Consider the following 23628-nt stretch of genomic DNA (forward strand, 5'->3'; position numbering starts at 1 on the left):
TGGAGTTCAGCATTGGTATCTCCCTGTCTGAGGAGAAGCTGGTTTTCCTGTGGCTACACTGTAATTACCCCAGGGAAGGGCTCTGCGCCATTTTGGAACCTCCTCAGGTGACTTCAGCTGTGGTGGCACTGGCGGCAGCCGCCTGGGTTGTAACCAGGTGGAGACCTGTGCCCCACTTTTATGAATCGAATCTCAGTGGGAGAGGGCAGAACTTGCAGACCGGGCTTTGTAAACGCGGATGGGAGCGTGTTCGCTGCTCACTCATTGTTGAGAGCTGCTCACAGGAATGTTTACTAGGCAGTAGAGGGAGTGTACCTGCTGGTGGAAAGAGCATGGCCCCCTCCCCCCATGTGTTCCTCTTTTTAGCCCGTTCTGTGTTTTATTTTAGGGAACAGTTTAAAAACCAACAAAAGATACCCTAACCCTTTTATCTTTGGAGCATCTGCCATTCAAACTCTAAGCACCAGTCAAGCCAAAGCCTGCCTGGGAGGCTGCCACGCGTCTGCTCTCGCTCTTCTCTGTCTATTTTGGTGTGCTTTGTAGATCACGATTGTGCTTGCCTGTGTGTTACGGGGGTGCAGGGTAGCTGACATGTTTTCCTTCTTCATGAGAAGAGACCAAAGTCCAGCCAAAAATGCTGACAATACCTCGAAGGGCAGCACCTGAAACACAAGTTGAGTATTTAACCCTTGACTGGCACCATATTAGCTGGAAAATAACACCCAGTCTTGTCTAGCTGCGAGGGAGGCTGGGAGACAAGCTCTCTGGAGCAGAAGTGTATCCAGTGCATCCAATCAACACGGATAGGAAAGTGGATGTTGGAGCAGCCATTCATGGACTTTGCCTTTTTACATCTTAACGGAAACTCCAAAGCCCGGAGGAAGAAAGCCAGCATTTTTTTTTCCCCCAGAGAGAAAGGGAGACTCTAACCTTAAACTCTAGGGGAGGAAGTTTCATGTTGCCCTCTCTGTGCCTGTGTTTATTTTTACTGACACACAGCACAAGATAGGTGTTGAGAACTCTTGTGTCTGCAGAAACCACTTAGGATAAACTACTCTTTTATGTTCTCCATCCAAATCACTGATGTGTTAATCCCCAGTCACGGTTTTAATTAACCCACATTGACCGCTGCCAAAAGTATTTATTGAGGAGAGCAAGAAAGAGACTCCTTTTGTACAGCTTTTTAAAAATTGTTATTGTTCTAGCTTATTAATTACTCTCTAGCTTATCAGAAAGGTATCTATAGAAAGATCTTGAAGGCTGGGAGTGGTGTATGTAACTGTACTTCCTATTATTTGTAACTGGTTGGTGGACAGTACTTTGAGAAATATATTTTTAATTTTATTCTTAAAATTATTTCATTTTATGTGTGTATGGGAGTTTGGCCTGTACATCACATGTGTGCAGTGTCTGAGAAGGCCAGAAGACATTGGAGTCCTTGGAACCTTAGTTAGAGAAGATCATGAGACAACTTGTGGACTCAAACTCAGGTCCTATGGAAACACAGCTAATGCTCCCAACTGCGAAGCCATCTCTCCAACCTTGAAAAGATATTTTGGGGGGGGGGGGTTCGAGACAGGGTTTCTCTGTAGCTTTGGAGCCTGTCCTGGAACTAGCTCTTTTAGACTAGGCTGTCCTCAAACTCACAGATATCTGCCTTCCTCCGCATCCCAAGTGCTGGGATTAAAGGCATGCGCCACCACCGTTTGGCCGAAAATACCATTTTTAAAGAAAGAGCAATAGGGCAATTTACCAAAGCCTTACCAGTTTCTTTCCCTTTTGAGGATGACCGTGAACTCCTGGTCCCCAGTGTCTTCCTCTGAAGCATGGGTCCAAGGTGTGCAGCACCGTGTCTAGTCATCTGGACTCAGGCCTGTGCACATGCTAAGCAGGTATTCTACCCACTGAGCCACACTTCCCTTCTCTTGTCTGATCCTTTTTTTTTATTTCAAAATTTATTTATATTTTATGTATGTGTGCTCTCTCCCTGTGCCTGCCAGAAGAGGAGGCATCAGGTCCTATTATAGAGGTTGTAAAGTGGTGAGCCACTATGTGGGTGCTGGGAATTGAACTCAGGTCCTCTGGATGAGCAACCAGTGCTCTTAACCACTGAGCCATTTCTCCAGCCCGTTCCTTTGGTTTTACCTTGCTGAAGAGTGTGCTGTTGTGGGCCTGTGGTGTTATTTTTAAAAACTGGGTGTGAGCTGAGGGTCCTCAGGTGTGTGCTCTGGGAATGGTTACATTCTGCCACATTCAGGTGACCACACTTGTGATGAGAAGCTTTCTGTCCCTGGCTGGGGAGGTCACTCAGTGGGACAGCTCTTTACTGTGCAGAGCTCTGGGTTTGAAGCCCAGTCCCAAAAGGAAAAATCTTGCTAATAGCAACTATCTCAGAAAATTCCAATTACTTATTAAAGTCATCTTAATCTTTGATATCCTGTGGGGTAAGAATGAATCTATGCTTTCACTTGAAGTGCATATTGCTCACTAAGAGGAGAAGTTTCAGTGTGTTTGTGTATGTGTGTGTACATGTGTGTTTTAGTTGTGCACATGCATCAGTGTGCATGTGGAGGCCAGAGGTCGATAATCATGCATCTTCTTCCTCTGTTGCGAGTCTGTGTGCAGTGTGTTTGTGTTTATATCTGTGTGTGTCTCTGAGTATGTGTATAGTGAGTGTTTGTTTTTATGTCTTTTTGTATGTTGTGTGAGTCTGTATGGTGTGTGTGTATGCATACAGGCACGCACATGTGCATAGCATGTGTGCACCACAGCATCTGGGGTCAGTCTTAGGCTTCCACCTCTTCTGAGACAGCTGCCTGTTTCAGAGATCATTCTTGAATGGCTAGCACTTTGAGCCATCTCTCTAGCCCTTCAACTATTCTTTGAGTAAACTTCTCTCACTGAGTCTGGTGCTCATTGACTTGGCTGGGCTGGTGGCCAGTGAGCTCCAGGGATCCATTTGTGTAGAAGCATGCCATTGTGCTGGGTGTTTCCTTAAGCGCAAGGGATCCAAACTCAAGTTTGTAACTTTACTGGCTTAACTTTAACTTAACTTCACACATCTCCCCAGCCCTGAGAAGGTTTTGGGCTGCCGCCACCACCACCAAGACATTTTATGGACTTTTAGAATTGTCTTCGTTATGCAAATTTACTCATTCCTGCTTTGTAACACGAGGAGAATGCTGTCTGTTGATAACCTTCTTGCCTCTTTCCATTCCAGAACTCTGCCCAGTCACCCCCCACTCACCCTTGCGAAGTAGCCTTTCTCCTAGAACCTGTGAGTTGATTTCTCCAAATGGCCTTTCAACAGATTTCAGAAAGTCTCTAGTTCCTGCCTGGCAGCTGGTTCAGTCAGTACTTAATTTGCAAGCCCTTCATTTATAAATGACAGGAAATGCTCCTTTCAGAAATACCCAAACAGTAGGGAAGGGAGAGTTGGCAGCCAGTGAGCCAGGCATGAGCTGGAGCTGTCTTAGCTGGCTGTGCTGGCTGCTTGCGGTTGGGTTGGCAGGAATAAACCTGTGGGCTCTTGTCTTTACACTTCTGATAGCTTCTTTACACTCTTCTCTAAAGCTGCCAAGATGACCATGAAGTGGTTAGCATCCTGGTATGATGGGGGCAGAGGCACCTTCCATACGACTGAGTTGCTGGCCTGGTCTTGGTCAGATAGTTCCACATGGGTGCAGCAAACATTCCTAGGAAAATAAAGTCTGCACCATGTGGAGCCTTGGTTTAATTCATATATATATATATCTTCAGTATTTTGTTCAGGTCATAGAGTTGAGTAAACTTGGTTCCAGCTCCAGACCCAAATCTACTTAAAAACAACCCCTCCCTCCCTCCCTCCCTCCCTCCCTCCCTCCCTCCCTCCCTCCCTCCCTCAAGCACCTATCCTTCACGCCAAAGGCAAACACTGGCATACTGCCAGGTTCCTGGAGGCTGCTCTCTAGGCTGCCGGGCACGTCTCCACGCCTTTGTGATGCTGAGATTCTGTTCCCTGCAAAGTAAATACACTTAACCTCACTGTTTGCTGTTGCTTGTATCTTCTCGATAGCGGGTGATTAGGAATTATTCGCTGGCAGACTTGGCCAGTTACGCAAGCTTTCGGCCTCGCAGCTTTGTTCTTGTTATTTCAAGACACAGCACAGTGCTTGCCAAGAGTCCGAAGGAAGCTTTGCCATAGGCATCTGGCAGCAGTCCACTGGGAAGCAGCTTGCGTCCTGTTACTAGCTTTCACCCTCAAAGAGTGTGTTCAGGAAAGGGTCTCCTATGTGTTTAGGACCGTGAACTGAAACCCAAGGATTTTGTCAGAAGGAAGTGTTGTGCTGAGCGGGGTCTCTTGAAATCTCAGAGACTAATTAAAGCTGTAGGTAGAAGAGGCTTTTTTCTCCTATCTGCTTAGGTCTGCTATTCAAAATGAAACTGTGCTTATCTGGGACAGGTCCTGAGAACATGGCTTCTCATGCTGAATTCCATACGAGAACACGCTGTACCAGACAGTCAAGTGGACAGATGTTTCCATGAGCTGCCTGTGTCTTCAGAGGAAAATTCCCTTGTGAAATAATTTATGGCCAGCAAGATGGCTGGTGGGAATGGAACTGGAGCCAGGGAGCTGGGTGGTGTTGAGAAACACCCTAACCCAGCTTCAGATGGCCAACGAGCCACTTGAGTTGCTGTCGCCAGCAGTGCATGCCGACCATTGGGCGGTCCCCAGGCTGCTGCTTTCAACTCCTCACAGGACGTCAAGACCATCGCAGACCCCTCACGGGTCACACTTGCCGCTGTTGTACTGTGGGGTCATGGTCATTTCAGCTGTTTCCTAACAGTTCCTTTTCCAGAGCTGGGCTGGGGACTTCAAGAGACAGTTCTGTGAGATCTTCTTACCAAGTCATCTAGGTTTAAATCTCTTCTGCAGATACCTTCTTCCACCCCTAGAGATGTGACCCTATAGCATTTTCTTGAAAACTCAAATGCATACTCCACTTTAGTGACGTATGTTTTCCTTCGGAATTTGTTGTTGTTGTGTGTGTATGGTGCTCACAGAGGTCAACAAAGAGGGTGGATCTCTTGGAACTGGAGTTACAGATGATTGTTAGCCATGTGGGTGCTGGGACTTGAACCTGGGTCCTCTGGAAGAGCAGCCAGTGCGCTTAACGGTTGAGCTGTGGCTTTAGCCCCCACTATATGTTTTTTTTTTTAAAAAAACAAATTTCCTAAGTGCAACAAGCACCAGAACAGTATTTTATCCTAATTACAGGTGGCAGAGGTGTTAGGCAGGGAATTGAGATGTTTACATAGGAATAGGAATGTTTCACATAATCTCAGCCCCAAGCAGCAGCTTCCTCAAGCCTGATCTTCCTCCTCGTGGCAGCTTCTTGGACTCTTTCTGACATTTTCATGGCCCAACATAGCACCTGTGGCCCCTTCCCCAAGACACTTTTGATGGCTCTCTTAGGGTTTTAGTTGCTGTGAAGAGACACCATGACCACAGCAACTCTTACAGAAGAAAACATTTAATTGGGACTGGTTTACAGGTTCAGAGGTTTAGGTCATTATCATCATGTCGGGAAGCATGGTGGCGAGCAGGCGGACATGGTGCTGGAGAGGTAGCTGAGAGTTCTAAGTCTGGATTGGCAGGCAGCAGGAAGAGAAAGTGCTTGGCTTGGGCTTCTGAAACCTCAGAACCTACCCATAACGACACACTTTGTCCCACAAGGCCACACCTTCTAATAGTGCTGCTCCCTGCGAGCCTTTGGGGGGCCATTTTCATTCAAACCAACACATTGGCTAATGTTAAAATCTTCCTGAACACACTTCCTGTTGTTAAAAGGTAAGCAGAGAATGAGGTGCTTGAGCAGGATGCAGCTCCATTAGAACTCCCAGTCCACACTGGTACTGCCCCTTGGAACAGCAGCCCTGTGAGGAGGAACTCAGTCACTGAGCTGTCTGAGTGACCATGTCCTTCAGCCCTGCTGTAATGACTGAGGGAGGAGCCTGAAGAGGGCACAGTGACCAGTGTGAGGCCGGGAGAGTGAAGGGTGCAGATAAGTCCATTTGTGCTTTCAGAATGGTTTCTGATTGTATGTAAGATGCCAAGGGAGAGCGCAGAGGAAGCAGCTACAGTGTAGAAAGATAATGGTATTTGGTATGGTTTGTACATATGGAGAAGTTTTTCCCTTAGAGTTCTTCACTCTCTGTGTTTAAGAAATGAAAACCTGGGGCTGGGGATTTAGCTCAGTAGAATACTTGCCCAGCAAGCACAGGCCTTGGATTTGGTCCTTAGCTCTGGAAAGGCAGGTAGGCATGGAGGCTAGCAGTCTGCCTAAAGTCTGGAGTTTGTATCCTTTGCTGCTGTCTAGTTTGTGATGTGTAGTCTGCAGCAGCCTTGGATCTAGGCTCTATGATCTAAATACACAATAGAAAGAAGGCAAAGCATCTATAACCTGGTGAGGTTTTGAAATTTAGGAAACCCGTTTAGACAAAAGTGAGATTTTTAGACCAGTGTGACTTGGTAGGTGAACCCTGCTTGACTCATTGTGGATTCCCAATGACCTTCCTAGTATTCCTGCTGGGATAAGAAGGTGCTCATCCCAGAGGTGAGGGTGCCAGTGATTTATTTTATAGCAAATAAGCATTCATGCCCTGACTTTCTTCTCTTACAGCAGTCGGAAACGGAGACTGTGCACCTGTTTATTCCTGCTCTGTCAGTTGGCGCCATCATTGGCAAGCAGGGCCAGCACATCAAACAGCTTTCTCGTTTTGCGGGAGCTTCAATTAAGGTACTGTTCTGAAACCATGGCTCTTCTGTTATCTAAGAAAGTGAAAGGGCTGGAGAGATGGCTCAGTGGTTAAGAGCACTGCCTGTTCTTCCAAGGGTCCTGAGTTCAATTCCCAGCAACCACATGGTGGCTCACAACCATCTGTAGTGAGGTCTGGTGCCCTCTTCTGGCCTGCAGGCATACAAGCAGACAGAATATTGTATAATAAATAAATAAATTAAAAAAAAAAAGAAAGTGAAAGTGGCGGGCTGAATTCAGGTTAGATAACCATAGGACAGGAACCCTACCATGGTTTAACTGTGGTTAGATAGTCTCTCTCTAGAAAAATCAGTCTGTGGAGAAGCACAATTGCACAATATCTCCATGCCTCTGAGATCTTGACTTACAGCTTCCTCTGGCTCATCTCCACAATAGTGCTCTTAAAAGCCATATCTGTTACCCGGCCTTTGAGGACAGGAGGACATAGTGAAGTCTGTCTATAAGGGAGTTGCCTGTTGGTTGCTATGGGATATTTTTGTCTATATTACATTCTCAGCACTTGGCCAGGCAAAGCTGAAGGGGCAGCAAGGAAATGGAGTTTTGTGTTGTCAGCGAAGCATTTACTGTGTAGATGTGGGACCACTCGTGTCCCTCCTGAGAAATCATTGTGTGCTCTGCATTTCCCGGTGCTGAAGCAGTTCAGAATTAGACATACACATCTGTGCATGAACACATGTATATATGTATATACGTGCAGGCCACAGGTTAATGTCTCCTGTCTCCTCAGTCACACCTACCTTATTTTCTAGGTAGGGTGCCACTGACCAGCTTACTAACTCAATGGGCTGCCTGGCCAGTGAGTTTTCAGGAATCCTCCTGTCCTTGCCTTTCCAGCTTGGGATTGTTTTTATGGGTGCTGGGGACCCAAACATTCTTTCAACTGAGCCGTGTCCCCAACCTTGGGTTGTTGCTTTAAGATGAAGGTCGCCATGTTGTAGGAAGGCTGCTTGTTCATTTCCCAGCTGCCCAGACTCCCAAAATAATCACAAAGAAAGTGTAATAATTAAATCACTTCTTGGCCTATTAGCTTTAGCTTCTTATTGGCTAGCTCTTACATATTAATTTAACCCATTTTTACTAATCTGTGTATCACCACATAGCAGTGGCTTTCAGACAAAGTTTTGGCATGTCTGTCTCTGGTGGTGGCTCCATGGCTTCTCTCTGTCTCCTCCTTCTGCTATAGGCTCAAAGCAGTTTCTTTATTAACTGATAGTATTCACAGCATACAGAGGGGAATCCCACATCACCTCCTCTTTTCTGTGTAAATAAAAAGGAAGATTTTGTCTTTAACATAGTAAATTTACATATAACAGGTATCAAGCAAGAATTAGTTAGAATATTTGTATCTACTTTATATTTTATTATAACTAAGGAAAACTATAACTATATATTTTCAACTCCATCAAAAACTCCAAAAGGATATAATATTACCTAAGTAAACAGGAAGTGCATTGTAAGCAACTTCCAAGACTCTAGAATTGACAGAGACAGCTCGCTGCCTGGACCGTCACCCAGTGTTCTTCTGCACCTTTGGAGCATCCATCTTCAGCCTACAGGCACTCAATATCTGGCAGACTTTTCCATGAAGCAGGAAATTTCAAAGACAGTTCTGCCTATATTGGCAGTTTGTTAGTCACTTTCTTCTATATCCTGCATAATGTCTGGCAGAATCTTTCATGAAGTAGGAACCCTGAAGGATCATCTCACCTTTAGGCAAGTTCATCAGTCATTTCTCTGTGGGTCCTGCATGTCCAGTTCACACAGCATACCATCAAGCAGTCCAAGCAAGAGCAGTTTCTTGCTCAAATGGCTAACAAACTCAATGAGGAACCTCTTCGATGCCCATTCTCCTCTTGAAGTAGATTGGTGCTGCCAGGAGCAAATGTGTCATGAAAAGTCTTAAGTTCTTAAAACATTTTAAATGCCATATTCTGAAGGTCTCTGAAAGATTTGAAGAACACCCATCTAACTGAAATGTCTCTATATATCTAGAAAACCTAACATGACTACAAGCTTGACTATTATGAATGACTATTAACCTATATTTCTTAATTATACATGACATTTTTAAATGAACTGCACAATCACAATATCTTAATCAAGAGCAGAAATATACATCAATAGACCAAGATCCACACCAAATGTGTAGCAATTGTCAGGGTCTCTCAGTTGAATCCGGAATTTAATCAGTAAGGCTATTTGCTCCCTGGTTTGACCTGGGGAACCCGTCATTGACTCCGTCCTGGAATTAGAGGTGGGGAGCCACACCACAGTCCTTACCACTATACAACACAAGTATCTCCTCAGCCCAGATTTCTTTAAACTCCTTGCTGGGACACTAAATCCTTCCTTGGGCTCTCTAGGTATGCTGGCTCCTCCCCCTAACATTTTCACTGTTTCCCCAGCCTGAGCTTTTGTGATTTCGTACGCTCCGCTCCATGAAAACAGAAGTCTGAGTTTACCAGGATCCTGCTCAGTTAATATTCAAACAGTATACCTTAAGAAATCTATAGTTTCCCCCCTCCCCTCATTTAAGTTTGAGAGGCACAGCTACCTAAACAGCATTACCTTTTCCTCTGAAAGCCAAGGAGATGCCATGGTTGTAGTGGCCTCACAACTTAGGAGTCCAGAGCTCTTCACATTTTACCACACTTCAGGTACATGTAGTTGCTACCGGAAGCCAAGCAGTGGACACAGCCAGCTCTCTCAAGGCTGTTAACTCTACAGTTATGGGTCAGGTTCCTTCATGTCCTCAGCCTTCAGTGCTCCCTCCCTCTGAAAAGTGATCATTCTTCAGCTAGATGTGGTGTGGGTTGGCTCAGTGATGGTCCATGCAGTTTACATTAGAGTCAGGCACCTTGTGAATACTCAGTAAATAGTGTGCTCTATCTGACTGGCCCATATTAATCACAGCCTCTCCATAATTCCTTTCCAGAAGGCATTTAATTCCACAGCTCAGTCAGTCATATGCAGATGTCAAGCTGGTTGGCCTAAGGTTTGTCAGTGACACCAGAAAGTATCATAACTGGCTGGTGATGGGTCTGTTACAGATCGCTCCAGCCGAAGCACCGGATGCTAAAGTGAGGATGGTGATTATCACTGGACCACCAGAAGCTCAGTTCAAGGTATGTGCAGTGGAGGGTACAGGTAACCAGAGGGAGCAAGATGGCTGCTGCTTCAGTGGAAATTCTAAAGAGCAGAGTGGAGCCATGCCACAATTAGGTCATAAACATAAGCCAAGAGCCTTTAGTTCTGTGTGGTGTTGGTTTCCTGTCACCATTGACATGAGGAAATCTTAACACTGACACACACACCTGCCTGTTAATGACTCTTGTAAACCTGTCCTCAGTGTCTCCTTCTGTCTTGGAGATGTTCTAACCTTTACAGTGGCCCCCTTTCTCTTACCCTTCACTGTTCTAGGATTTTAGTTAGAAAGGCTGTGACCTGGCTTGAACTGCTGCATGTTTATTGGTACCTGGGGTCTTTGGAGCCGAAAAATCTCCATGTGTTTCTGAGGTGGTGGAGACAGCGTGACAGCTAGACCCTCATTTCAAATCCTAGTTTAGCCATGTGTGACCTTAAACAAGTTACCACTGGGCGGTGGTGGCGCACGCCTTTAATCCCTAATCCCAGCACTCGGGAGGCAGAGGCAGGCGGATCTCTGTGAGTTTGAGACCATCCTGGTCTACAGAGCTAGTTCCAGGACAGGCTCCAAAGCCACAGAGAAACCCTGTCTCGAAAAACCCAAAAAAAAAAAAAAAAAAAAAAAAAAGTACAAGTTACGGTTCTCCCCAGCCTCCCCAGTTCCTCTATAGAATGGACAGAAATACGTCTATCCTAGCTATAAGGTACAAGCAACATATACAGTGCTTAGAATAGTGTCTGAAATACTAGCACACTCTCACATGCTGCGCCTGGTGATGGCCAACTCTGAGCCAGTCAGTGAAGCCACTACAGCCACAGGTGCCTTCATTCCGGTGATTGGTTAGCGTGGGACATCTTGTCTTAGGCAACTGCTGAATTCTGTTCATAAATTCAACACCTACATCTTTTTTTTTAAAGATGTTTGTTGTTTGTGGGAGGAATATACACATCATGGCATGCATGTAAAGGGCAGAGGACAACTTGTGTGGGTCCTGGAGATTGAACTAGGCTGTTGGGCTCAGTGGCAAGTACTTCACCTGCTGAGCCACCTCAGCAGCCCAACCCCTGTATCTCGGTCCTGTGTCTACTGACAGCATTCACTGTCAGCCTCAGTCTCTGCTGTCTGTGCACATACCATTACACTGCCAAAGTTCACTTCATTAGTACTAACCCAGAGTTTTGCTATGTAAGTGCTCTACTCTGCCTTGACCTATGCCCCAGACCCTCTTTCTTGTTTTGTTTTAGCCATCAATTAAAGAATTGAGTCATTGAAAATCCAGAGCTGCTTTCACATCTTTTGCAGAAAGAATAGCACACACAAATGCTTTGATATGTTGAATAGCCACTGCCTAGGCATCAAGGTGAAGTCTTCCCCTCCTAGCAGCCTCATGGTCCATCAGTTCATGCCATTATGTTATAAACTGGGCCCTGAGTGTGACAGCGCATGTGAGAAGCCATAGACTTGATACTCACCACATATGCAGACAAGCCACTCATACACAGAAAATAAATTCATTTTATGTATGCAGGTGTTTTGCCTGCAAGTATGTCTGTATATCAGGTGCATGTCCATAGAGACCAGGAAAGGGCATCAGATCCCTGAAACTGTAGTTACAGAGGTTGTTAGTTATCATGTGGGTGCTGGGAATTGAACCTGAATCCTCTGGAAGAGCACCCAGTTCCCTCAACTGCTGAGCTATCTCTCCAGCCCCAAAAATTAAAAAAAAAAAAAATTGTCTTTTCTCTAATCCCCTCAAACAAGCTTAGCATCTCTGTATCCATGAACACAAGGCTATTTGGGCTGTTAATGGTCTTATGAACTTGGCCTAATTTCCCAACTTAGACTTCTTTCTCCTTTGAAATGTATGAAAACAAATTAGTGGTTACACAAGAGGTTCCTTACATACAGCATCTAGTTGTACACAGTACACAGGGCATGTTAGTGAAGTACCAGAAATGTCCATTAACTTGATTTCTGCAGCCTTTTTAGGGGGAAGAGGAAGATAGGCTCTCACTCTGTAGCCCAGGCTGGCCTCAGATTGCAACAATCTCCTCTTCAGCCTCTCAAGTGCAGGGACCACATACCAAACCTGTCGTGCCCAGGCTTTTAGCCTCCATAAAGCTGAAGTTACCTGAATAAGAGAGCTGTTTTGGCTGGTGTCTGTCCTGTTTAGACAGGGCTTGGCTCCTTTTGGGCCTGGCATCCCTGGCTGTGTAGTTCTTTCCTAGTTTCTTTTGCTCAAGAAAAATGGAATCTGTTTCTTACTGCCAGAGGAGAGGCTTTAGGAGTGGGAATGGCCATTTCCCATAGCCATTTTTAATTAGTCCTACTACTAATTGCCTTTATTGTCAGCAGAATTTGGTTTATTCTTTGTGTTGGTGTGCAGAGTGGGTCTCTCAATGACACTGGTACAAAGGCATCATTGTACTTTGCTCCCTGTGCATCCTCCTCCTGTCAGTAACTCATTTGCTGTGCCTGTGAAGCACAGATACTGTCAACCCTCTCTGGGGCTCCTCGCTGCTGTCTCTTACACTGTTGTCAGTCTTCATCCCAGATGTACCGCTGCAATGGTGTATATTCCAGGCTCATTTAGGCTGTCTTCAAAGTTAACTGGCCTTTTCTTTCAAGTATGAATGACACTGATAGACTGTATTGTCATCTGTAGGCTCAGGGAAGAATTTACGGAAAAATTAAAGAAGAAAACTTTGTTAGTCCTAAAGAAGAGGTGAAACTTGAAGCTCACATCAGAGTGCCATCCTTTGCTGCTGGCAGAGTTATTGGGAAAGGAGGCAAAACGGCAAGTACCTCCACAGGAGCTGCACCGTGCTGGAGGAGCTGCAGGGACCTAGCTCCTCCCTGGAGCTTAGGCTACTTTTTTTTTTTTAATTGAAAAAAATTTCCACCTCCTTCCAGCCTCCCATTTCCCTCCCTCTCCCCCCACTCCTCTCCCCCTCCCTCTCCAGTCCAAAGAGCAGTCAGGGTTCCCTGCCGGTGGTCCAGTGTGAGTCTCTGTGTCTATCTCCATCCATTGCCAGATGAAGGTTAAAAGTTATTTTGTATAATTATTTTGTATAATTTTGTCACCTTTTCCATAAACTTATATTCTTAGAAACTTCTTGGATTTGATATATATTTTAATGCCATATCATTTTTTAATTTTTTTTATTGAATAAAATTTCCACCTCCTTCCAGCCTCCCATTTCCCTCCCCTCCCCTCTCTCCCACTCTTCTCCCCCTCCCTCTCTAGTCCAAAGAGCTGTCAGGGTTCCCTGCCCTGTGGGAAGTCCAAGGTCCTCTCTCCTCCATCCAGGTCTAGGAAGGTGGTTAGGCTCCCACAAAGCCAGTACATGCAGTAGGATCAAAACCCAGTGCCATTGTCCTTGGCTTCTCATCAGCCCTCATTGTCTGCCATGTTCAGACAGTCCGCTTTGATCCCATGCTTTTTCAGTCCCAGTCCAGCTGGCCTTGGTGAGCTCCCAATAGATCAGCCCCACTGTCTCAGTGGGTGGGTGCACGCCTCGCGGTCCTGACTTCCTTGCTCATGTTCCCCCNTCATTGTCCGCCATGTTCAGAGAGTCCGGTTTTATCCCATGCTTTTTCAGTCCCAGTCCAGCTGGCCTTGGTGAGCTCCCAATAGATCAGCCCCATTGTCTCAGTGGGTGGGTGCACCCCTCGCGGTCCTGACTTCCTTGCTCATGTTCAAGAACCTTCATCTGGCAATGGATGGAGATAGAGACAGAGACCCACAATGGAGCTTTAGGCTACTTTATACAAAGTAGGGCCATGTTGGCCAGGGTTTGGAGAAGCTCCCTTGTAACTGTAGCCTGCTAATGAGACTTCTGCATATTTCAGACCAAGAACTTGTAAGGGGCATCCAGCATTATCTGACACATATAACCTAAACTTTTTCTTCTATAAACCAAAGGAGACAGCTGAAATTTTACAGATCTCACACTGCAAAAAGTAGTTTGCAGTCATCCTCAATGAAGTTATTTCCAGATTTCTACCTTTGAAGTAACAGAACAAAGCAGAGCAGAACTGGGGTTAACGTGGGAGCTGCAGCTCAGAGAACTATTAGGGATGAAATGAACTCTGTAGTTGGCAAAAATTAATTGCTTGGATATAGGCTTGAATGCTTAGTAATGTGACTTTTATCTGTTTTAGGTGAATGAACTCCAGAATTTATCAAGTGCTGAAGTTGTTGTCCCCCGTGACCAGACACCTGACGAGAATAATCAAGTTGTTGTCAAAATAACTGGCCACTTCTATGCTTGCCAGGCAAGTTGCTTCTAAAATGGCAGGTTCTTAAGCTGTCATAGGGGCTCCCATTCCATATATATATACACACACATGTATGTATTGTATATGGACCTCTTGGGTGCTTAGGGTTCAAGATGTTGGGTGGGGGTGCCAAAGTATGCTATTCCTGCTGTTCCCCGTGTAGCTTCAGAAGTCCCCACACCTCAGTTTCTGCCCCCATGCACCCTAGTGCCTGGCTGTGCTTGGCTGATCTAGTTGTCCTTTCAGCTAGCACACTGGTAAGTATTTCAACTTGATGCTTTGAACTAGAGTAACTCTGGACTCCGCAGATTCTATGACGTCTGTCTCTTTGTAGGTTGCCCAGAGGAAAATTCAGGAAATTCTGAACCAGGTGAAGCAGCAGCAGCAGCAAAAGGCCCTACAGAGCGGACCCCCTCAGTCAAGGCGGAAGTAAGGGCTCAGGAGACAGCCACCACAGAGGCAGATGTCAAACCAAAGACAGATTTGCTTAACCAACAGACGGGTCTGACCCATCCAGAATCACATGCACGAGTATTTCCCTAGCCCGTTGTTTCTGAGGACCAGGCAACTTGAACTCCTGTCTCTGTGAGAATATAAATTCTATGCTCTCTGAAATATGACACCCAGCTTTAAAAAAAAAAAAAAAGGAAAAAAAGGTGGGGATGGGGAAAGAACTCCGCACTTCCCTTGTGATATCAAAGTATAACAGATGTGCTAATTTTAACATCCTCCATAATGCCATAAGTTGGCATAAATGGTACATTCATTAAATTCATCAAATAAATTAGAATAGATCGTTTCTAAGTCCAATTGTTGAAATTGGACCGCAGTAGAATTACCACAGGAACATGCTGTTAAGCCACTAGAGTAGAAGTATTTCCTGTTTCTCTAACACTAACGTGGATAACTGAAGGGAAGTGCCGTCCGCTCTTGCGGGGTATTAGACGTGCATTTTTACTCAACTACCTCAGGTATTCAGTAATGCAGTTAAAAGCAAAATTATTCCTTTTTTGAAAATTTTATATACTTTATAAAGAAACTCCAACCATTTTTTTAAAAAAAATAAAAATTTAACAGTTATCAGGTGATAGGCAAATAATTGAGAAAGGAATTTTACGTCTGCCTGATGACAATAAAGGTGGAAAATTAATTTTGCATTTTTTGAGCCTTTTGACAGTAGTTGGAAAAAGAAGGAACAGTGCCTACTCTCTTGGAGAGCAGCGGTACCATGTATCCCTTGTTTGTAGTTGGGAGGGTCAGTGGCACTCACAGCAGAGCGGTGGCGGGTTTCGGGACGGCTAGTGTAAAGAGCTTCAGAAGACTTGGTTTGTTTGGCTATGTGCATGAATGCCTAAGTGCTTTGTCACTGTGCTACCGATGAAGCGTATCACTGCAGAAGTGCAGAATTTAAACACAATCAGCTTGTGAACACACTTGAGATCAAGCGATACTGTGAGCAGACACCTAAAGAATGACTTTGTGGAGACCAGGGGAGTCAGAGGCCTGACGGTGAAGGTGACAGAAAGCGATCTCCTTTGCCTGGTGCTGTTGTGGGCCTAGACTATTTGGAAGGAAGTCCACCGAAATGATTACACAGGATGTGGCAGGGTCTGTTTGCCCTGCTCACCTGGCAGCAAACGGTTTTGGGAAAAGGACTGCCGAAACACCCAACTGTTGAAGCAAGCCTTTGCCCTTCCCCTCACTTGTGCGAGACTTGTGGGCGATCCTCAAGGCCATGCTGCTCTCTGAATGCTTTTGTTACTTTGCTCATAAGGTGGTTACAGCCACACCACACTGGCCTTGAGGGCATTATGTACCCTTCAAAAGATCATTTATATTTTACATTAACTTCTACATGCTTTCAAGTTTCTCTGAACTTCAGCATTATTTAGACATTATGAAAATGAGTTGAAATGTCCAACATTTTCATAAAACCAGCTTATTTTGTAGTTTTAACCAAAAATGCCCCCTTTTTACAATTGAATTCATATTTCTTTCATACAATGGATTTAAACTGCTTTAAAAAAATGTGACCTGTTCCCCTGCTTGGATTTCAGGGGAGATGTGTTTAAGGCCAGAACTCTTCCTCAATATTTGGTTTTTCCAGTGTTTGTTTTTTTTTAACTGACAGGTGCTCCATTTATATCTGCTGGTCTGTCTCACTTCTGCCATGTCTCACGTCTAGCCTTTCAGTGCGGCAAACCATGCTTCACTTTCACTTAGGCATTGGTAGTCTGGAGTACCTGGTGCTAGAGGAATCTATAATTGAGTTTTGTATTTGCCATATATAGATCATTCCTCATCTATTATGTGCCCCAGATGCAGCTTCGTTTTCCAGGTACCTTGATGCAGAATAAAGTTTTCATCATAAGCCACAGCTTTTTGTAGTCTGTTTTCAGTTGAGTGTTCCTGAATTTGTTCCCACAATATGCATCTTACACTAGGCAATAACCTACCAGTAAGTTGGTTTTTTTTTTTTCCCCAGCTCTGGTACATTAGGATGAACTTAGATTATCTTATTTAATGTGAATAACTAAAGATTTGCATAATTTTTCCTAATTAAATATTCTACTTAGTGTTCTAGAAGGGTTATACAGATACCCTTTTCAAGCTCTCGCCATTCCACAGTATATAAGATCGACATTTAAACAAATTTAATAATCTGAGCAGAGAACTTGAGTTAATATTGGGGGATCAGTGCTAGTAATTCTGATATGATCTCAAAAGTAAAGACAGCATGCTGAAAAACTGGGACTGAATTCCTGGTTCTTGGTCGGTGAGCTAATTTATCTCTAGTCTCTGCACAGCTGCCATCAGCATGAGTGCCAAGAAGTAGAACTTAGAGTGGCCGAGCAGACAGGGCAGGACCTGCACTTGCAAATGGCTCACGTCTAAGGGATGAAAGGCATTGCTTTTATTCACATTTGAACTCCACTGGAGTCAGGGATGAGGCATCATCTTCTAGTCCAAGAATGAAGTCTTCAGGTAACGTTTCAGCTTCCATCTGAGCTAACTGGTCATCAAAAGAACGTAGAGTCCATAATTTCTCTAATTCATAGGTTTCTCTGGTTTCTGGAAGCATCAAATGGATCACCATACTGCCTATCAGGAACAGATAAAAATTCCATTGAAAAAGATTCATTTGTTTATGTTTTTATCAATGCATCTGTCCCTCACCTCAGACTTGTGGGCAAATGGTAGACCCCTTCCTATACAGTGATGCTGTGCCTTTGTTAGCATGGAAATGATGTCAACATGGAGCACAGTGACCGCTGTTAACCTTACCCGGAGAATGTAAGATGGTCTGTCAGTTTCCTCTGGTCATACCCTCAACAACTGTCTCCCAAGTTTTACTTTTCTGCACATCTTGTGAGCAAAGAAGGTTTCAAAGACAAAAGTTCTATAAGATAGGGCTCGCCTCCAGGAGAAAGGACAGCTCTGCTCATACCAACACTTCAGTGTCTACAGACGTCTTTGTCTGTCCTAACTGGAGAGAGGGGACTGCTATTTGGCATCCTGTTCTGCAGTGCTCAGGCAGCACCGCCAAGTGGGCCTGCTTCCTCCATAAAAGAGGCTCGATGTACATGTTATCTGGCCACACAAAGTTTATGATACTGATTACTGCCACTGCTGCAAGAAACAATTGAGAAAAAGCCTCAAAGATTGGGCTATAAGCAGGCAAGCCGATAGGGCATTTAATTAGTGATTGATGTGGGGGTGCCATCTCTGGGCTGGTGGTCCTGGATTCTATAAGAAAGCAGGCTAGCTGGGCAGTGGTGTGCTGGTGCTTGCCTTTAATCCCAGCACTTAGGAGGCAGAGGCAAGTAGATCTTTGTGAGAGAGGCCAGCCTGGTCTACAGAGCTAGTTCCAGGTCAGGCTCTAAAGTTACTGGCCTCTGCATAAGCTCCTTCTTGCCCTAATGGCTTTTCAATTACCAACTGTTATATGAAGTGTGAGTGAGACAAATCCTTTTCTCCCCAAGTTGCTTTTGCCACAGCACTAGTGACCCTAACTATGACAGCTTGCAAGAAGGCTAAAATCTCAGAAGCCTTCTCCTGGCCCGAATGAGCATACAGCTATTGTTTTCCTTTAGTAGCACATATCTGGCTGGGAGGTGTTTTGAAACTGGCATATTAATATACCTGTTACTCATCTCTCTAGCTCTTGCATATAAGGCATGTACAGTCTATCCAGAGTACTTTAGTTAGGCAAAGCTTTCACATGTGAATAACACCACCTGAGCTATAATTAAATCAAATTTTTATTACTTGAAACATTTCAAAAATCTTAAATAATGCATATACCAATTTTATTTCTATCCTTTTGCAGTTGAAAATGAGGCTTAAATAATGGGTATTTATCTGTAAGCTGCACAACAGTGACTTACCAAAATCCACACACAGCCAGTCATCAGTGTCCTTCCCTTCAATTTTGACATAAGGGTCACTTCTACATTTCAGGTGTTTATACTGAAAGACAAAAGCAGGCCATATATTTAGGGGAGAGTCCTCTGTGTCTACTTAGGCCCCAGTGAGTTTTCTTAGACTGAATTTGGGGACCAGCTAATTCACTTCTCACAGCTATCACAGACAATTATGATTGCCCCATGATTCATAATTCAGAGAAAATTATTTTCTCCTTAAACCCTCTCCTTGGTTATATGTCTCTGGACTCAAATTGCCCAGGTTCTTCCAAGAAGGCCACCTCACTCATCCTCCAAGTGCCTGCGCACTCTAGTTCACACCACATGTGCCCACACCTCCCCTGGGAAGCAGACACCACTCTCCTAGGTCTCAGTGCTGACTTCAAGCAAGCTCAGGACACACTACAAAGCATCTAGTGTATGGTAGTCCCTAAAGAACTACTACGGCCTGTCAGTGCTTGCCTGTAGATACTACCAATAGAGAAGTGTTACAGGAGACGCAGGGGCATTCTATGGACAAGGGAGCTGAGACAGGACTGCATGCTGTCTCACCAAGCCATCTTCCCAGTGCTCTCCACTTTATACAGGGTCTTGCTTTGTAGCCTCAGCTGGCTCAGAATCAGAATCCACAGCTCCCATATAGAAAGCAGAGAAAGCAGGGCAGTGGTGGTGCACACCTTTAGTCTAAGCATTGCTTAGAGGGAACTTGGAAATCCTGAAATACTGCACTGAAATCCTGACTGCAGGTCAACAGGCAAATATATTGTAAAGAACAAGGAAATAAAAATGGATACCACCCAAACACATGACAAGGATGTCCGCTTAGACTGGACGGTCTAGCCAGAACAATTAAATAAAAAAAGGCATTCAAATTGGTGGTAAAATAATTTCAAAATTAACAAAATAGGAATAAGCTTGGCAATGGAGGAAAAGGCTTGTGCACTGCAAACTATAAAGTGTTGCTAAAATAAAGGTGCTAATAAATGGAGAGATGCCCATGTTGTGGATTGGTAAGATTCTGTTGCTATGGTAAAACACCAGGACCAGTGCAACTTAGAGAAAGAGCTTATTTTGGCTTCTGATTCCTCAGCTGAAATAGTTGTGGAGAAATGGCGGCAGGGGGCTGGAGTGGGAAACTGAGATCACATCTCTGACCACAAACACAAAGCAAGCGGGTGAACTGGAAGTGGGATGGGGCTATGAACTCCACACTGCAGTAGTATACTTTGTCCAGCAAAACTGCACTTCCCATAACCTTCCCAAGTGGTACCACCATCTGGGGACCAGGTGCTCAACTATCTGAGTCAATAAGAGACATTTTTCATTCAAACCATTATATATGCCAATACTTCTCAAAGCAACCTCCAGACTCAATGTGATCCCCTTCAAAATCCAAGAATGTATTTTAAAGAGAAGAATCCATCATCACATGGAGATGGGATCTCTGGGAACACTAAACGGTTAATATAGTCGATGGTCTTACACACTCAGATTTTAAAACTTCCTACCTTCCTACTAGGGCTAGAGGTGAGACAGAAAGAGTGGTAAGGTGACTAAAGCCCTGAATTCATCCCCAGAACAAAACTAACTGGTCAGGATAGTATAGTGCTGGCATATAGTTAGAAACAGACCAAACAGAAATAAACCCTTATATAATATCATGGTCAAATGATATTCAAGGGCTGAGACCATTCAGTCGGAAAATGGGGACAGTCTTTGAAAAAACAATGCTGAGGAAATCTGATATCTATGTAGAAAACTTTATAAAAATTCACTCAAAATGTGTTAAAATACCTAACCATAAAACTTGAAACCAAAACTCTGGAAAGAAAAGGGAATAACTTCGTGAGAACTAAATCCTTCTGAACTAGGGGTACAGTACAGTGGTAGGATGTTTGCCTGCAATGCTCAAGACCCTGGGTTTCACCCGAGCAGCACAACACATCAAGTGACACTATCTACAAGGTCAAATAATGACAGAATCTGCAGGTCACGTATTTGACAAGGAATTTATATGCAAAAAACAGATCTTTTAACAAGACTAAATTTAAAAAAAAACAGGCAATGTATAGATGAACATATACCTTTCCAAAGAATTTATATAGCCAACCAAAACTAGTAGTGACTATATTGCTACAGGCAATGTATCGATGAATGGACATTCTCCCAAAGAATGTATACAGCCAACAAAAGCTAGTAATTAGTAATGACTCAACTACTAATCAATGCAAATCTGAACCATGGTATGCTATTTCACACCCAATCAGACACCTACTATCAGAAAAGCAGAGTGGAATTTTGGTCAGAATGGAAAAATAGAAACATTGACACTTGTGAGAACAAAAATTGTATATAGCAGATCCTTAAAAAGTGCACACTGGGCATTCGGGCCTTTGGCTCCAGCAAGACCAGAAAGCACTGGCTTCTCGAGGGCAGCAAAGTGCCTCTAGTTTCTGAGGAACCAGAAAGCACCCAGAACAGGATTCCAGCCTCGAGATCAGTGCAGGAACTGTGCTTGAGCTTCAGTGTGCCCAGGGTCCTCTGACAGACTGGGACTTTGGTTCCAGAGGTATTCAAGGTCATTGTGGGTATGGCTTCTGACACCCCCCCCACCCCCTCCGGGGGGGTTTCACTGTAGTTTTTTGAGCCTATCCTGGAACTAGCTCTTGTAGACCAGGCTGGCCTCAAACTCACAGAGATCCACCTGCCTCTGCCTCCCAAGTGCTGGGATTGAAGGTGTGCGCCACCACCGCCAGGATAAGGGCTTCTGACTTCTAAGACTGCAGGGGGTCACTGCAGGATCCTGAGTTCGTAGCTATCTTCCCTGAGGTTATTTTGAGCCTGAGGCCATAACTCCCAAGTAGTAGACAGACTTCATTACGTCTGAAGTTTGATATCCTTCCCCTAGCAATTCACACTCCACCTGGTTGCCTTCCTTACATGGTATTCAGCCCTACCCTTGGTGGGCCTGGCACATGCCCAAGACAAGATCGCCTCAGCAACTCAATTTCACTAGTCCATAGAGCTGAAGTTCGGCATACAGTCTCAACCTTCCTAATATGGCAAACCTTTAACACATTGTACTGGCGCCACCATAAAATTATTGTCATTGCTTTTTCATAACTATAATTTTGGTACTGTTATGAATCACAAATGTCTGTTTTCAGATGGTCTTAGGAGACCCCTGTGAAAGAGACATTTGACCCTCAAAGGGGTCATAATCAACGGGTTAAGAACTGCTCCTCTAGGAAGAGTTTCAGAAAACAAAATATTTGACAGGCTCAGAAGGGTGTCAGAACAAACCCACTCTGACATGCCTGTCCCAACCCACTGACTCCCATAGAGATTCCAAAAGACTCCAAAACTAGAGAGTCCAAATGCCTGAGAAAGAATTCAGCTTTATTTTTTTTAAGAATTAATGCTCATATAAAAATTCAAACAAAGAAATGCACAGATTAAGGAAATCGATTCAAGACTTTCACAAGGCAGTCTCCAAAGTGATTGTAACAGTTACTAAATTGAAGGCAAAAGTCTAAATGTGGGGAAAAAAATTCAGCAAGAAGATTGAAATGTTGAAAAAAAACAATCAAATATTTGAATGCGGGTGGTGGTGGTGCACGCCTTTAATCCCACCACTTGGAAGGCAGAGGCAGGTGGATCTCTGAATTCAAGTCCAGCCTGGTCTATAGATCGAATTCTAGGACAGGCCGGACTACACAGAGGAGGAAAAAAAAAGAAAATATTTAAAATGAAAAAGATAGTTAATCAATAAAAAACACAAGCCTGGCCATCATTAACAGACAAGGCCATGCATAAAAACAATTAATTCTATTGACTAAATGGGCTCCAACCAAGAAAAGCAAGGTTAGTTCAACATACCACCAAAAAATAAGTAAATGTAATATGTCATATAAATAAACTGAAGGAAAGAAACTACATAATCTTTCAATTGGTGCTGGAAAGGTTCAGCATGCCTTCATGATAAAAGTACAGGAGACTTTAGGAACAGAACATACCTCACAATAATCAAGGTTACTACATAACAAACTGGTGGCCAGCATTATGTTAAATGGAGACACAGTATTTCTTCTAAAATCAGGATCAAGACAAGGATGCTCACCATCCCTCTCTCTTATTTGATATAGTACTAAAAGTCTTAGTGTAGCAATTAGATAAGAAAAAGACATAAAATAGGACTAAGCCTGGGCATGGTGTCTCATGCCTTAATTTCAGTACTTGGAAGGCAGGGTCAGCATGGTCTACAGAATAAGTCCCAGAACACCAAAAACTCCGCCTTGAAAAACCAAGGAAAAAGAAAAAAAGAAACAAGTCAAACTATCTCAATCTGCAGAAAAAAACTGGGTGTAATGGCATGGGTCTTTAATCCCAGCACTCAGGAGGCAGAAGGGGATGGATCTCTGAGTTCCAGGCCAGCCAGTGTTGCACAGTCGAGACCTTGGCAGGCCAACCGCTATTAGTAAATGACAACTCTACATAAAAGACCCTAATAGAGAACTCTTGAGCCCAACAAGGTCAATCTGGATACGTATATCTTTAGTACCTTCATAGATACCAGCAATGTACTTTCAGAGAAAACAATTGTGTGTATATATAAAGATAAATATTTATATATCTTTAATTACCTTCATATATACCAACAATGTACTTTTCAAAAAAAGCAATTGGGAAAAATACCCCATTAAAAATAACTAAGCCAGAGACGGCGGAGCGGAGTGGCGCAGGCGCCTGCGCCAGCCAGGCCGCAGGCCAGGCCGGGACCAGAGGGGACTGGCGTGGTGGCAGAGGGCGCAGGCGGCAGGGACCAGCGCACAACACCGAGAGCAGATCGCCCCACTACAATTAAATCAAAGAGGTAGGCCTTTGGTTGGCGAGGGCCCTGGCAAACAGGAGCCGGGTCCTGTTCTGGAAAACCCTTCTGAGGGGTGAGAGGGTTCTTGGC

The 23628-nt window shown here is 44.3% G+C and overlaps 2 protein-coding genes across 2 annotated transcripts in view; one reads left to right on the top strand and one right to left on the bottom strand.

Annotated features, from left to right (window-relative positions):
• Positions 1 to 16741, top strand: part of Igf2bp3 (insulin like growth factor 2 mRNA binding protein 3) — a 134076-nt gene extending 117335 nt beyond the window's left edge. Inside the window, exons 11-15 of the mRNA XM_050126580.1 lie at positions 6663 to 6779; positions 9869 to 9943; positions 12629 to 12760; positions 14128 to 14241; positions 14579 to 16741. Coding sequence (XP_049982537.1) covers positions 6663 to 6779; positions 9869 to 9943; positions 12629 to 12760; positions 14128 to 14241; positions 14579 to 14677 — 537 coding nt within the window. The 3' untranslated portion in view covers positions 14678 to 16741. The remainder of the gene's footprint in view (positions 1 to 6662; positions 6780 to 9868; positions 9944 to 12628; positions 12761 to 14127; positions 14242 to 14578) is intronic.
• Positions 16742 to 16883: 142 nt separating this feature from the next.
• The window catches only part of Malsu1 (mitochondrial assembly of ribosomal large subunit 1), an 18799-nt gene continuing 12054 nt past the window's right edge, over positions 16884 to 23628 (bottom strand). Inside the window, exons 3-4 of the mRNA XM_050126582.1 lie at positions 18633 to 18714; positions 16884 to 17346 (exon numbers count right to left, since the gene is read on the bottom strand). Coding sequence (XP_049982539.1) covers positions 17159 to 17346; positions 18633 to 18714 — 270 coding nt within the window. The 3' untranslated portion in view covers positions 16884 to 17158. The remainder of the gene's footprint in view (positions 17347 to 18632; positions 18715 to 23628) is intronic.

Source organism: Alexandromys fortis, unplaced genomic scaffold (assembly GCF_014885135.2).
Source record: "Alexandromys fortis isolate MF-2015 unplaced genomic scaffold, M_Fortis_MF-2015_v1.1 scaffold_245, whole genome shotgun sequence".
In the NCBI taxonomy this organism is placed as follows: Eukaryota; Metazoa; Chordata; class Mammalia; order Rodentia; family Cricetidae; genus Alexandromys; species Alexandromys fortis.